This window comes from Filicampus tigris, chromosome 1, assembly GCF_054856515.1.
Source record: "Filicampus tigris isolate MCC_2025a chromosome 1, RoL_Ftig_1.0, whole genome shotgun sequence".
NCBI classification, from domain to species: domain Eukaryota; kingdom Metazoa; phylum Chordata; class Actinopteri; order Syngnathiformes; family Syngnathidae; genus Filicampus; species Filicampus tigris.
In genome coordinates, this window is record NC_141217.1 from 3,738,892 (window position 1) to 3,754,835 (window position 15,944).

Below are 15,944 nucleotides of genomic sequence, written 5' to 3' on the forward strand. Positions count from 1 at the left end.
GCGTGCCCTGCGACTGGCTGGCGACCAATTCGGGTTGTCTCCCACCTACTGCCCGAAGACTGATAGGGGTATAGGCTCCAGCACCCCCCGCGACCCTTGTGAGGATAAGCGATGTAGATAATGGATGGATGGATGTTCTATGCAGCCCTCCTAGTCTAAACATGATATTCTGATTAATATTGTGTTTGTGAAATCCAAATTAAGCAGCAAAATCCACCTGTTTGTATCCATTTCAGGGGGCGGCCATTTTGTCACTTACTGTTGAACTGAGAATAACATCACAGTTGCCTAGGGCTCAGGTAACAACCAATCATGGCTCAGCTTCAGAAAACAGGTGAGCCATGATTGGTTGTTACCTGAGCAACTGTGATGTCATTTGCAGTCGACAGCAAGTGACAAAATGTCCGCCCCCTGAGGTGGATAAAAACTGTGGATTTTGCTTATTAACTCATATTCCATAAACACACTGAATCAAAATGCCATGTTTAGAATAGTGGGGGTGCATACAACATATTATTTGTAAAGAATTTTTGGGGATGTCTTTCCCTTTAAGGTATTTCAACTAAGCCATTGTTGCATAATGCCACAAGACACTAGGTAAACTATTACTTCAGTACAAACAGCATGGTTTGTTTTGGACTACAAGTTGAACCAACTTCATTTGAATTATGTAAGAACTACTAAATTTAGTTGGAGTACCTTATTATTTTACTATCATTCTACTCGAAAATGTCCATGAAAATTGTTACCTTAGTTTTTTGGAGTACTGGTAAAGTACTGGTACGCTTTCCCACCTACAGGGCACTCAGAGAGACTCCTGGAGACTCTACCACTGAGCCATGCCGCCCCATTATAACATATTGCTCTACGCCAGGATGATCTATACATTGAAATTCCACTTTTAAACTATTAGAACATCATCCCAGAAATAACTGCACATTGATATTTCAATAACACAAAAAACGGTGGCCTTCATAAAATTTAAAACCTAAAATTCTCAAACTGCCTCAAAAAGACTTAACAATTTGACAATTATATGGGTCGGACTAATCTGAAGTCACTAACTTATTGAGGCAGAGTTTACAGATTTTCTGTGAGAATCAAAATAATGAATTGATAATTTCAAAAATGGCCAGTATAACTCCAAAAATCCAAGTAAAAAAAATAGGGACAAAAGCACTCTGCCTATCATACAAGCTCCATATGACCTATAATTTGTTTTGTCATTTAATATTTGTTTCAATTAATATTTTAGCATTTAACTAAGCTCTAAACATTGATCTGAAATATTTTTCCCTGAATCTGTTCTTGTAAACAGCTATTTTTTAAATATACCCAGGAGACAGACAATAATCTTTATGCATTTCTTTCTTTATGGATTTACAACATATCACTAGAACACAAACTGCCATCTCAATTTTTCAGGTTTCACGAATGATCACTAATTGTTTGCGCTCCTTGCACACAAGCCTGGCGCACTGGGATGATCAGATGCTGACTTTTCTGTCTTTGGAAACTGGGCAGCTTGCGCACCTCTTCCTCTTTCTTTGGCCCTACTATCTGATGTCCTCTTGTGTGGCTGTTTTTTAGCCCACATTATCCCATTGCCTTAATAATGTGCTTTTATTTTGGACATTGGGCATGCTCTCCATGCGCCTGTTCTTATGTGGCATGACAAGCTCTTTGCACAGCTCCTTGATGAATTTCCGGTGTACGTTGTTCACACCACCCATAGAATCAGGGTGCTGTGCTGTGAACTTGGTGTAGGCATTGAGGGTGGCATCATCCAGCAAGTTGTACCAGAGAACCATGGACCAGCTTGAGGTTCTTGGCCCAAAGCCGAACCCAACTTGCGAGGGAACTCCTGGTAAAAGTCCTTGAAGAGAGCAGGGAAGAGGATGAGGGACCTAGAGACCAAGGAACGTTCTTCGGGGCCCTAAACCTCCAAATTGCCTACTCATCTTCCCTGTCTTGTTCTTCCTCGAGCATCGCTGCAACTATCTCAGCAGTAAATCTACAAACAACAATACGCTGGATAAAAAAAAATTCAGAAGCACAATGCACATCAGATGCACACATATTCGTATAAATAAAGTTGAGTTGAGAATTAGCTCACTACAATAGAATAGCTTACTAGAAATATGGCAACAGCTATATATATATGTAATAATAATTACTTCTGACAAGTACTCTCTCAAGATAACCTAACCCTAGTCAAATAATATATAGTTATCTGTCCCAGTTGTTATAGGTAACATTAGAGCAATTGAAAAACAGTACTTACATATATTAGATGGGCAAAGGTGAATATGTTTCACATAGTTTTCACTGTAAATTGATGTGGGTTGTTTCTGACCCATGTGTCTAAACTTGATGTCCAAATACAAAAGCTGTACTTGTTCATTAGGTTAGAAAACACCAATAAAAAATATTGTTTATGCTGAACAAAAAACAGATATTTAATGCATACTGAGCATAGTAATTGATAAAAAAAAATATATATATATATTTCAAAAATATTTAATTGAGACATTCCGCAATACATGCATTAAACAGAAAATGAATGTGGGTCATTTTTTACCCATTTTGTGCATTAGAGGGGTAGTGAATCAAAAATGTTTTTATTCCAAAAGTTGGAAAAGAAAAAATAAATCAAGGCTATAGGCTGATCACAGACAAGTTAATTGAGGAATACCTTGAATACTGAATGCTGAAATTAATTAATTGCAATTGATATGGAAAATTAAAACTCAGCCAGGTCACTTTTGACCCATGTTGTGCATTTAATAAGACAACTTCTTAAAAAGTTTTCAATTGATTAAAATGTGCACATGTAACAAACTCATGTTTGATACATAGAAAGCCCTTATTTTAAGATTTACTTGCTAACCCCATGAATCATTTTTAAAGTATACGCTTATATCGCATCATCCTATCATCATACCTTGGCAAAATGTCGTGGTAATATCATCCGGTGTGTCCAAGAGAGCCAGGCGAGAGCAATAACGCCCCCACTCCTTTTTGGGTTGGGGACACATCGTACTGGCACTGATTTTGAATCGTATACTAACATTCCCTAGGTGTCAAGTTGATGAGTTGAGGACGACACCTAACATCTCAGCCCAGCCCTTGCTGGCCATCATGGCTCTTTGACCATACCGTGAGGTGAGGCGGAGGAGGGCGAGGGAGAGCGGGAAGGGAAAGGAAGGGAAGGGAGGTGCTGGAGCACTGCAGTGCAGATAAATTAATGCAGCAGTTGAGGCGGAGTCAGGCGCACATTCGCAATTTGGGCCAGTGTCTCCGTCACATGCATGCATGAATGCGCGACGGCGCTGCTTCGGAATGCACATCTGATCAAATAAGGACCTTGGAAAAGGAAACAATCCAAAGAGAGCGACGATGGCATCGTTTGCCGGGCGGAGTTAGCTGTCATCCGAGGTGATGTTGGGGCCGCTGTGTGGAGAGACACCTATCGGACATCCTTCAGTCCGGCTTTGGGGCGCTTGAGGCGGGGCAGTTACGGAAGGCATACCTTGCTAGTGGGTGTGAAAATAAAAGTTCTGTATGGCGAAAAGACATGCGTGACGTAATTCGCCGAAACATGCTTTTTAGGTCCAATTTAGACTGCTGTCCATGAATGTGAATGTGAAAATGTTGGACTGTGCTGATTTGAAACATCATATAGCATGTTCATCCCATTTGACTGCAAGGGTTACAATGGCCAGCATAACAATAAAAGTAAAGAAATAAAAAAAAACTCGACTGCGATGACGTGTATGGGCTCAGATGGCGTCTCTACTCCAGTCCTCCTATAGAGGGCGGGGCCCATTGTGAACTATAACGGGTCCTTTAAAACGGAAATTAGCACATTCATGAAGTAAAAACGATTGGAGTAAGCACAATCATTGTTACACTGAATCATTGAAATTGTCCGTCACACAATTTTGAGGATTGTGCGTTTGGTAAATTCCTTTTGCGCCTTATAGGCCACCATATTTATGCTAATAACATCTGGGGAGCTAGCTTGACCCGATTTTCCATCACAAATCCAATCCATGCTCACAACTGATTGTTTCATAAAATTCTGACACATTTAAATTCAGATGTGCTGCATGCCGTTCAGTGCGTTTTGCATGCTCTCCTTCCCTAAGTGGCTAAGCATGGGCATTTTTTCCTTTTGCCTCATGCTTCACTATTTATAAGAGAACACTAGTAAAATTAAGTCAGTCATCCATCCATTTTCAACACCGCTTATCCTGTACACAGAGTCGCAGGGGGTGCTGGAGCCTATCCCAGCTGACTTCGAGCGAAAGGTGGACTTAGACCCTGCACCGGTGGCCAGTCAGTCGCAGGGCATATGATAGAGACGAACAACCATTCACACCGACTGCCACAGCCACACCGTCACTGAGTGGGAAACGATCCCACACACCCCGCATACAAGTCAGGCGAATGTACCACTACACAGCGACTTGATACAATACATGTTGTACATTATACAATTGTACATTTGTTTTAAAGGGGACAAAATCCTCCACCTTATAAAGCCAATTTTATTCATAACCACACATGCACTGCAGCCCATGTTTAGCCAAGGCCCCCCCACCCCCTCACCACCACCACCAAAAGCAAAGACTGTCAGTATACACAAACTCTGTGTGTCAACAACGTGGTCTGCACTGTACTGTATAAAAAAAATTCAAAGCCTTCACCACTACATGGCGACTTTCCGTTTCCCCCAATTAAGCCTGAGCTCATAGCTGCCTGATTTAGAGAGTAACAGCACTCCCATGTGGTCGGACGAGCATCAACGCAACAGTGTCACGTCATTCTGCAATAAAATATTTATTTGTATATTTTACCGCGCGATACACATAATTATAGCTTCGAACAACGAAACATTGGAGACTGTGAAGACTTTATTCTCAAACCTAAATCTGAAATGGAGTACTATAATTAATTTCACAGCAAAAAAACAAACAAACAAATACATAATTAAATAAATAAATTAGATTAAAAAAATATTGTTTTACGTTCTAATACAAAAAAAGTAAATATTTTAATTAATTCTGCCAAATACTACAACTATTGCTATTACTTGTAATATTAATGGGGGAAGAAAACGTGACTTTCAATGCAGATATTCTTGCCTGTTGCTTGGACATGCTCTTATACATCTGCTGCGATCTGAAGCAACTTTCCATGACATCTGCAATGAAAATGCAAAGTGTGTCACACTATGTAGAGAGTTTACACACTTGGGTAAAATAATAATTCACTAGCCATTTTCCCTCCAAACTAAGCTGTCATAACTGTGCTCCGTTTCTACAATTGATAGCTTTGGGCTTACCCTTCTCTCTTGATACTAGTCAGCCACGCCACAAAGTCTTTGGCCTTCATTTTATCCAGGTGGCCAGTCAGGTCATTGGTAAAGGTTCCTTCGGAATGTCTCTTGTAGTTCTCGATTATGTTTTGTCCCTTTTCCATCTGATATGAATGCCATCTGGTGGGGGAAAGCATAGGATAAAGACAGACTTTCTTCACTGATAACACGCTCTTGCATCTATCTTCTCATGTTTGCACTTAGTAACCATTTAAGACGTAAATACCTTGACAGGTGACTGCTTTTATCCAGCACAACCTCCATACTGGTAGAAAAGAAGATGGGGACGAGCATGCACCACACGAGAAGGATCATCCTCCAATCACCTGGTCGAAAAAGGGGCACAAAAACATTTTCTAAAGTCACATCCTCTTCACTGTCTGGAGATGTTTTTGAAGGATAGCAACTCACCTTGAACAGCTTTTAGGGAATTGCAACACTGTTTGGAGGACATGAAGACAGTGAGATGCTCTGAGAGCAGACCAGCGGTGTTGTGATCATTTTATAAAGGCTGCAGGTGTCCTTCCCTGGCCCACAGTGACCTCCCACAGAAGATGACCCTCTTCCTCATTATGGATGGATCGGAAACATGATGACATGGTGTGCTCTCTTCACGGTCAATGGTCAGAGCTCAGCCTGGCTTCTTTAGACAGCAGCAGGTGTGAGGACACAACTAATCCTTAACTGCAGCCTACACACATACTGAGTTTCATGAGTTTTTGTTTCATAAGCCACCGCACTGGATTTGACGTAAAACAAACAACAATGTATAGACGTATAAACTTTCAGCTTTCATGTAAGAGGAATTGTTTTAGACAGAATCCCTCAATTTTCAGGAGGCAGATAATATCATTATGATGATTATGTATCCATTTTTTCCTTTATTATTCTGCCAGTTTTTTTATGTTGGTGTTTTGTTTTGGGGGTGCAGTGGGTGTTGACAGTATTGTTAAATCCCCCCAAATAATCTATCAAAAAATGTGACGTGATGACACAAGGTGTGATTACATTTTTAATGCTACCATAATAAGACAGTTCCCAATAAATTCTAATTCAATTCACATTGGAAATTATTGAGCACCATCAAAAATACACCACCCATGATGCTCTTTTGTTATGCTAAAATAAAACCTTTTAGTATGTTAGAATTCGAGCTATTTGCTGTTGTTAAATCAATGTTAGATCCTTATAAATATGCCATATTGCTGTATTAGCATACAAACTGTTAGCATGTTATCATTTTAGCAATGGTCCATCCCATCATGTGCACAGACATTTTTGAGGGCAGGTGCTCAAGGCAAAAAATGGCACCCATCGCCAAAATTATTCACACAATCAAGAAAAACAGTAATAGATATATTTAACTCATTCATAAGTATAATTCTATTTATATATTTTCAAGTGGTTAACAAACAGCGATCGCGGATTTGAGGTACGTGTCTATATATGGCGATATATATGACGACAACAATGATCTGACGTATCACTCAACAGAAACCGATGGGTGCAAGGGAAGGCCCAACCTCCAAAGGAATTAAAGGTAAACTCCAAGGCCAAGGTCATCGGTGTCAGATTGCACCACACATTCTTGTTTGAGGCCCAGTGGAGTGGGAGGCAACCACTGCACCACTGTGGAACACAATTAATGAAAGAAATTGACAATCTGCATGTTGAAAAGCCACAGCATTTCTGTGACCATGCAACAGCACCCAAGAATGGCTAAGATCAGAACATTGGACTATTCTAAAGCAGCCTTCTTGATCTAAAGCCTATTGAACAGCTGTGGGAGGAGCTGAAAAATATCATCTGGAGAAAGCACCTTTCAAAACTGATACAACTGGAGAAGTTTGCTACTGAAGAGTGGGCCAAACAACCTGTCTAAGAGGTGCAGAAGTCTCAGAACCTGCCTCAAAAAGGCTGTGAAACATCACTATGAATTTGTTTTTTGAAATAATTTTGCTGAACCACAAGTCAGAAGCATGCAGTGTCTGATTTTCAATAAGAAGTAATTTTCATGTTTTTTCATTTATTGCCTTATTTTTTTCCTTTTATTTATTATTATTTTTCTTTCATTTACAGAAGGGTACCAAGAATTTTGTCCATGTGAGTAATTCCCAATATATATATATATAAAAAAAGCAAAAACATCCATAACGCATGTCAGTCAAAGTCAAAAGACAATTAAAGCTGCAAGCAGAAATGAATGGCCCTTGCGCTCCCTATTTCATGACTAACTAATCAAACTTCCTGGCGTGGGAAAATAAGCATTCCAATTTAGCTCAGTCCATCTGTCTAGGAAACTTGCTCAGTGCTTCCGATGGGGGACCAGTTGGGTAATTTTCCTAGTAGTAGTTGGCCAAATTAAATCTGTGGAATTCACACAAAATGTCTGTTTTAAACCAAAATTGCTGACTGTCCTTTCAAGTCCTTGAGATGTGTGATGATAGATATTCACACCCAATTTTGTGTCTGTCCCATCTGGTGTTAGGAGCAAATGCTTGTTAATCTTCCCAGTCAGTTTAGAGGGGTAGTATTGGGGAGCCAAAAATACAATTTTCACCATGCCTGCCATTATTTGTGTGTTTTGTGGCATATTGAGGCCTGCCAAAATGCATTTCATTCTTTAGAAGAGCGATAAAATCAATGACTTGAAGGGTGTCGTTGCAACCGTCAAATAAACCAAACTGGGTAAAATTAGCAATTACATTTTTGTTCTCTGTTCTGTATGTGATTGTCCAGTCTGCATTTCTGGGCTGTGGCTTATTACATCATGCATCATTCTCTCCTCCAAAGGTGTGCGTGTGCGTGTGTGTGCTGTATGTGGTCAGTGTTGTGTGCGTGGTGGCGGTCAAGAGGATGGCGGGCTGCAGTCGAGAGACCAATTATTTTTGACGACGATATGATGGTCATTTCGTGTGCCCTTCTGGCCATGGTGAGCGTCAACGTGTGTCAACGGCAACAAGTGGTACATGTCAGAAATTGACAAGGTGCAGTTTTTAGACACAGCCAAATAATTCTTCATATAATGTATGATCACTGGGCAGTGTTACGTAAAATCTAACATAGGCCATTGATTTTATCAATGATTGATTTAGTATATATCAATATCAATTATTGATCTTTGAGATGGTTGCGACTATAAAAAGATGTTTATTCCAAGAATTATAGTAGGTGACACCTTTGCAGACACAATGATTAAAGTGGGAGTCAACCCAAACAATTTTTTTCCAGGGTATGTTCTATGCAGGCCCACTAGTCTAAACACGGCATTCTGATTAATATTGCGTTTGTGGAATATGAGAAATCCATATTTAGTTTAGCTAGCTCAGGTGTCTGATCATGGCAGGTGAGCCGTGATTGGTCGCTATCTGAGCCTTGAGCAACTTCGATGTCATCACAGTCAACAGAAGTGACAAAATGGCCGCCCCTGAGATGGCTAAAAGTGGGTGTATTTAGCTGCTTAACTTATATTCCACAAATGCAATATTAATCAGAATGCCGTATTTCAACCAGTGGCCCTGTATAAAACATGAAAAAAATTGTTTGGATTGACTTCCACTTTAAGTTAGATGTAGTAATACCAATAAGAGGCAGCACAGTGATGGAGATGCTAGCATGACTACAGTTCTGAGGTAAAGGAAAAACATAACAATCGAGTGAGGTAAACAAAATGAATTTGACTGTTCAGGGAGTCGCTCATCATTACCTTCTTCTGGCTCTTGATGGATGTGTGCCAATACAAGCAAGGACTTCATTACAGGTTTCAAAGATGAGGTGATAGTTGAAAACAGCGCAGGGTGCGACCTGAGGTGAAGTTGGCAATGTTTTGTTGACAGGCTGTGATTAACCCCACGAGGGCTAGTAGGCTTTCATTATCCCATTTATTTTACAGTGGCCATATCATGCTATTTTCAGATTTCCACAGTTAACTAGGCTTATATATGACTATATGTTACCTTCGGCACAATGGCGATCTAATTGATAACGAAATATGAGTTATTTTGGTGGCTACTTTTCTAACCTGGAAGTAAGACGCCTGGTTCACTAAAACCCTGCCTCTCTCCGTGTGGCTGCCGCCCCACTACATGACGTCGTCCTAAAGCTGGTTGCAAACATTGATGAACAGTTGTCATAATTAGACATTCTTGTGTTGCTTTTCCATTAGTTCCACACAGCCCCACACCACACACCACTCTGAGCTCACTTTGTTCATTTGGCCGCCCTTCCAAGTCAATGGCTTGCCGTCTTCACTCCTGCGGTGTCCGGAGCCGGTCGATGGCTACCCAAAGCCGCCACCGAGGCAGGAGCCACAACTGTTTGGCTGGGCGAGCGGCGACGCTCAGCTCTGGCAGCTGGAGACCTCTCATTCAAGTGAATGGGACTTTTAACATGGCTAAAAGTTCAAACTAGATGATTTAGCATGATATGGCCCCTTGAAGTATCTTTGTAATAAATTAGTGCAAGAATAATGTAGTCAAAAATAATAAATTGTCAAGTATGTATTAAAATAGCCATATACTCTTTTTTGTCTTCACAATTTAAAACAGCTCCCAAGTGTCTTAACAACCTACCTTTGACATTCTTTGGCGAGCTGAAACGTGAACATGATGGTTACAGTATATGAGAGATACTCACACTCAAAGGATACAAAAGGCACAGTAAATCCCACACAATAGAAAGTTAAATTTTATTTGCAAACTAATTAAATTTTGTTATTAAACTAATTAGAGTATGTTTGTCTCCATGTGCCCTGCGATTGGCTGGCAACCAATTCAGGGTGTGCCCCGCCTACTGCCCGAAGACAGCTGGGATAGGCTCCAGCACGCCCGCGACCCTTGTAACAGGACTGCAAACCAATGTTAATGTTGGAATTTTTGCTCACGAGTACATGTTGGCTGTGTTAGGTACCATTAGGTGATATAGGCGAATGCTATGACAATTTGTTACACATTTTGTAGCCTACATTAAAGAACCACTATGCAGTTTACAGTTTTTGATGATTATGACGGTGCCATATGGACAAGAGCGGCAGTGTTTTTCCCAAAGTCAACTACATTTCCCATGAGTGCCAGCGCCGCCAGCGCAGCGCATAGTGTCGTGAAATACTGAGCTCTCGCTCGCCTGCAGTTGGACTGAATCGCATTTCTGTTTCCAGTTGCTGTGTCAAGGATGAATGGCAATGATGTAGTAGTGAATTTAATTGTGTCATAACAATATAATGTAACGATATTGAAAATTAAACGTTTAATTTTGGTTTTGTACCGTACTCCCCACCGCCCCCTACCGCTGTGTACCCCCCCCCCCGCGCTCCTCCCCCACCTTACTCATCAGCACGTGAGCCTTGAAACAAATAAATAAAATGTTAATTGACAGCAAGCAACGTGCTCTGCAATCACTGTAGTCAACTCAACAAAAAACACGCAGAAATGTTTCTTTTTGCATGTTTTTTCACACACACACACAGTTTATACGAGTTCATGGGCTAAAAGTATTTCTGAGCAAGGGGAAGAAAAAAATAGCAGGAGGAGTGACGTGACCGCCCTCCGTAGTTAGCTAGTTAGTTAGTTTTTGTTGTTCTGCCTGCGGAGCCTGTTAAAAAAAAGTACAGAGGCTGAAATTTTGTGCTGATTGTGCTTGATTTATTTCTTTTATTTATATTATTATTATTTAATTGTTCATTAAAGTACTTGAATTTACCTTAAAGGGACGGTGGGGGCATGGCCGGTGGGATGGCCACATTTTCACTAACAAGATAATTTGATATATTTTTTGATCAGGAAAATGAAAAAAGTTGTCATTTTCTATTTTATCAATAAATTTGGGAGAAATTAGGAAATAAGTGACTCTATGAAAAACGCCCCTTGTTAATGAGGAGAATGGCCTACCGTTCTATCCTTGTTTGGCCGGAGTCACGCGAGAGACCGATTCCAAACTCTCCATTGGAAATCATTGTACTTTCATTGCTTATAACGTCCAAAAACAGCGATCATTTGACATCAAAAATTATGTGGACATCTCTACTAATGTCCACTTCAACATATCAAAAGGAATAACCTCTCCGTGGCTGATTTATATGAGAATGAAGAAATGTGGAATTCAGCAGAGCTACATAGGCTGGAACCAGCGCACACTGCTTCTTTGCTTATGGAAAAAAAAAATGCTTCTTTGCTGATCACGGTTAGGACGGGCGAGGCATTAAACACCAGTCAGGATATTAACAGGGACTGAAGTGGAAAAGAGACGTGCACGTTTATTTGGATGAGGAATGGCCCCAGATTTTCGGCTTACAACGCGGCGTCCAATTTGGAAGGTAACTGCCGAAATGGCACGTTCCAATGCGGCCACACTCTCGGCTGTGCAGTCAGCCTCGCTGGAACTTTTCGTTCGCTGTTCGATGAGGGCTTTTGTCACTCTCAAGCTGCTTCACTCAGGCAGAAGGGGGCTGCAAGCAAAAAGCAGAGACACCGCGCGCGACTGCTTGCGAGGCGACATGAAGACACAGGTTCATCTTCACCTCCACACGCTGGGCAGACAGTAAGGAGCTAATGTTGTTGTGCTAACGCCTTTTGTTTTAACGGCCTGAAGCTAGTTGTTGCTAAACTTCCGCTGTCCCAATCCTACCTTTAACCGGGGAGGAAAGCGGGGGGCTCCAATCTGCCTGCTGCTGCTGCAAGCCGGCGTCTCTCTCCCTCCTGAGACACAAGTTTAGCGTCGCTAAATGTCCGGAATATAACCAGTCGGGCTTCGTGTGCGCATTCATGCTCTTGTCCGCTTCAGCTCGTGAAAGTGGAGGAGCAATCGCCACGGTATTTTTGATTTTGTGGAGGTGATCATGATGACATCACGTTATGTCAATAAATCCAAACTATTGTGCAGAACACTTTTATACTTTCACAGTTTGAAGTGGACAAGAGTAGTAATGTGCATTTGCATTTTGGTGGCGATCTGTCACCGTTTTAGAGAACAGAACTGACAAAGCGAGCAATATTACCAAGCATGCCTTCCTTGCGTGACGTAGACCGCTGAGACCGAAAACATAACACAAGCCCCGCCCCTTTTTGGGACGTGGAAATTTGTCGTAAACCTAATCACAAAAAAAGACCTTAAATCACTACAGAGTCTTTTGAGGTGGGTATTTTAGTACTAATGTCGTTTTTACATGCAAACCAATTATATAAGTGCCAATGTTAAGCTCACCCAAGTGTCCCTTTAAGATTATTTTAAGATATTATTTAATTAAATATAATTCATTTTATTGATTGGATGGACTTTAATTTGCCTGAAGATGATTATTTTGTATTTTCGTCTGATTGAATGGTTGTTTTTAAAAAAAAAAAGAAAAATAAATGAGACGTTGCTACAGTTACTCAGTACTTGAGTAGTTTTTTCACCAAGTACTTTTTTACTTTTACTCAAGTAATTATTCGGCTGACTACTTTTTACTTCTACTTGAGTCGTATTCTTCTGAACTAACAGTACTTTTACTTGAGAACAAATTTTGCCTACTCTACCCACCTCAGTATATATATATATATATATATATATATGTATATATATATATATATATATATATATATATATATAAGAATAAGAATAAGAATAAGAATGCCTTTATTGATCCCACAGTGGGGAAATTTTCATTGTTACAGTAGCAAAGATATAGGTCACACAGGGGCGGCGGCATAATGTGGCCATTAATGTATAACATTGACGGCAAACATTTAGAATCAAACCTATGTAGATATACGCAGTAACATGTGTATATACACATGTGTATACACACCAACCTACATCTACATAAAAAATATGAGGAACACTCATTTCGGCCTGTACATAGTACAGAGGAAAAAATACTCTAAGTGACAGTGCTGCAGTGCTGTAGTGAAATGTAAGGAACAGCATTGGATAAAAATAAAACTAGACTAACAGTAGTGGGGAATGTTGAGTATTGCACGGTATTACAGTAGTGGGGAATATTGGGTATTGCACGATACGAGCTCAGGTGCAGGACTGCACAATTGCACTAATGACCGCCAGTTTGTAGAGACTACACAATGTTCTTGTTAAAGAGTCTGACAGCAGCAGGCAAGAAGGAACGGCGGAATCTCTCCTTTGCACAGCGAGGGTGTAACAGTCTGTCACTGAAGGTGCTGTGGAGTGCTGTTAGGGTGCCCTGGAGGGGGTGGTCCGGGTTGCCCAGCATTGATGACAGCTTGGCCAACATCCTCCTGTCCCCCACCGAGTCCACAGAGTCCAGGGAGCAGCCCAGGACAGAGCCGGCCCTCCTGACCAGTTTGTCCAGCCGCTTCTTGTCCCGGGCCGAGACGCCGCCTGCCCAGGTGACCACTCCCTGGAAGATGACCGATGCAACCACCGAGTCATAAAAGTTCCTGAGGAGTGTCCCCTGAACCCCAAAAGACCTCAGTCTCCTGAGTAGGAAGAGTCTGCTCTGACTCTTCCTATAGAGGGCGTCTGTGTTGTCGCACCAGTCCAGTTTATTGTTCAGATGAACACCCAGGTACTTGTAAGTTGAGACTCTCTCAACATCTGTTCCCCGGATGTTCACTGGTGCAGGTGAAGAGTGCTGGCGCCTACCGAAATCCACCACCATTTCTTTGGATTTCCCCGCATTGATCAGGAGGCGGTTCTGCTGGCACCATATATATATATATATATATATATATATATATATATATATATATATATATATATATATATATATATATTAGAGAACAATCTACAATTTACTAAATTTCAAGGTCACTGCATAATCACATTTGAAATTATCCAAGCAGGATTAAAATAGCAATATTTTAAGTATATTTCAAGAGTTACATATATCCTGAAAGCACAGTATAAAAAACTTAAATTACATTAATTAGAAAAGAACACTGATCAAAATTAGAAAACACTTCAGGATACCTCCTAGTTATTGGTGTTAATCTGGCACCCGGTGCTAATTTACTTGCTTACCTGTCAACCTACTTAACTGGCCGCCAAACTTTCAGTTTCTCTGACTCTGCAAGATGGTGAGCCGTTCTAAAGTGACCGAAAACCTCCGGCAGCACGTTGTCCAGCTGAAGGCCAAAGGGATGACCCTGTCAGCCATAGCAAGACAAGTCGGTCGTTCCAAATCTGTCATTTGAAGAATATTGCATCTTTACAACATCACAAACTCATTCAAGTCCCCCAAGAAGGCTGGTCGTCCACAAAAGACAAATGCAAGAGAGGACAGGACAGGACAGGCAATCGTTTCAACCCTGCAGCTGGGATTGCTCGCCGGTTCAGCGCTGAACACGATGAAAATCTGTGTCGTCATCCAGTGTCTCGACGTTTAAGAGCATTTGGACTGAAAGCCCAATCTGCAGTGACCAAACCTCTCATTAGCAGAAAGAATCAAAAGGCTCAACTAATTTTTGCTGAGGAGTATATTGTGTGGACAGAGGCGAACCTGCCCAAAGTTCACTTCAGTGATGAAAGTAAGTTTCATTTATTTGGGTCTGATGGGAAACATTATCTTCTGCGAAAAACTGGGGAAAGACTGAACCCAAAGTGTGTGAAGAAGTCAGTGAAAGGTGGAGGAGGAAGTGTCATGGTTTGGGGCATGTTTTCTGCAGCAGAAGTTGGGCCTCTCATACAGTTACCTGGCCGAGTAAATGGAAATGAAAGAAGCTTCTTCACCAACATTTGATTCATCACCCAATCAGCCGGCAGTGTTTATGCAGGACAATGCTCCCTGTCACACAGCAAAACGGGTGAAACAGTTCCTTGAAACTGAAAACATTGAAATAATGAAATGGCCTGCCCAGAGTCCTGATCTAAACCCAATAGAGAACCTCTGGAAAATCCTTGGTGGCAAAGTTATGGCCAAGAAACCCACTACAGTCACTGAACTGTGGAAAAGACTGGAAGAATAGTGGACCAAAATCACACCAGAGCAGTGTGAGAGACTAGTGATGTCCTGTGGCCGCAGATGTGATGAAGTCATTCAAAGCAAAGGTCTCTACACTTCCTATTAATTGCTGACTGTTGTAACCTTCAGAAAATGTTGTTATAATCTTTTTCCATGCTACGGTCGTTGTTGTTCTCAAATTTTGATCATTGTGTTTTCTTCTAAACAACGTTTTTTGTTCAAATGCCTTGACTATTTTGTAAAAAAAAATTCTTTACTTGAATGGTACAGCCATAATAAAACAATATTTTAACTGTTGAGGAGTGTAGATAACTTCCTTCCAGAAAAAACATTTTTTTTTTATAAATTAAAAAGGAAATTGTTGTCTAATTTTGACCTCCAGCATATATTATATATATATATATTATATATATATATATATATATATATATATATATATATATATATATATATATATATATATATATATATATATATGTATATGTATATATACAATAATCAACTCAACTGATTATTGCGAAGGACTATCAATTTCATTCACACTTATGAAATAATACATCCTTTATTCATGTTATTTGGCTATATGTTATTATATTATACAGTATTACAGTTGAAAGAGTTCTCACAATAATAACTAAACAGGTAAAA

The 15,944-nt window shown here is 40.5% G+C and overlaps 1 protein-coding gene and 1 long non-coding RNA gene across 2 annotated transcripts; both read right to left on the bottom strand.

Moving 5' to 3' along the window:
- Positions 1–1,353: 1,353 nt before the first annotated feature.
- On the bottom strand, positions 1,354–3,610 carry LOC147152534 (uncharacterized). The gene is made up of 2 exons (XR_015088343.1): positions 2,945–3,610; positions 1,354–2,014 (listed from the first exon to the last, which is right to left on the bottom strand). It is a non-coding gene; the product is annotated as an uncharacterized LOC147152534 (long non-coding RNA).
- Positions 3,611–4,918: 1,308 nt separating this feature from the next.
- On the bottom strand, positions 4,919–6,138 carry LOC147152535 (pro-glucagon-like). Its single transcript, XM_086042801.1, has 4 exons — positions 5,795–6,138; positions 5,610–5,709; positions 5,351–5,503; positions 4,919–5,209 (listed from the first exon to the last, which is right to left on the bottom strand). The coding sequence occupies exons 1-4, from the start codon at positions 5,835–5,837 to the stop codon at positions 5,170–5,172; spliced, it is 336 nt and encodes a 111-aa protein (XP_085898927.1). The 5' UTR covers positions 5,838–6,138; the 3' UTR covers positions 4,919–5,169.
- Between the last annotated feature and the right edge of the window lie 9,806 nt (positions 6,139–15,944).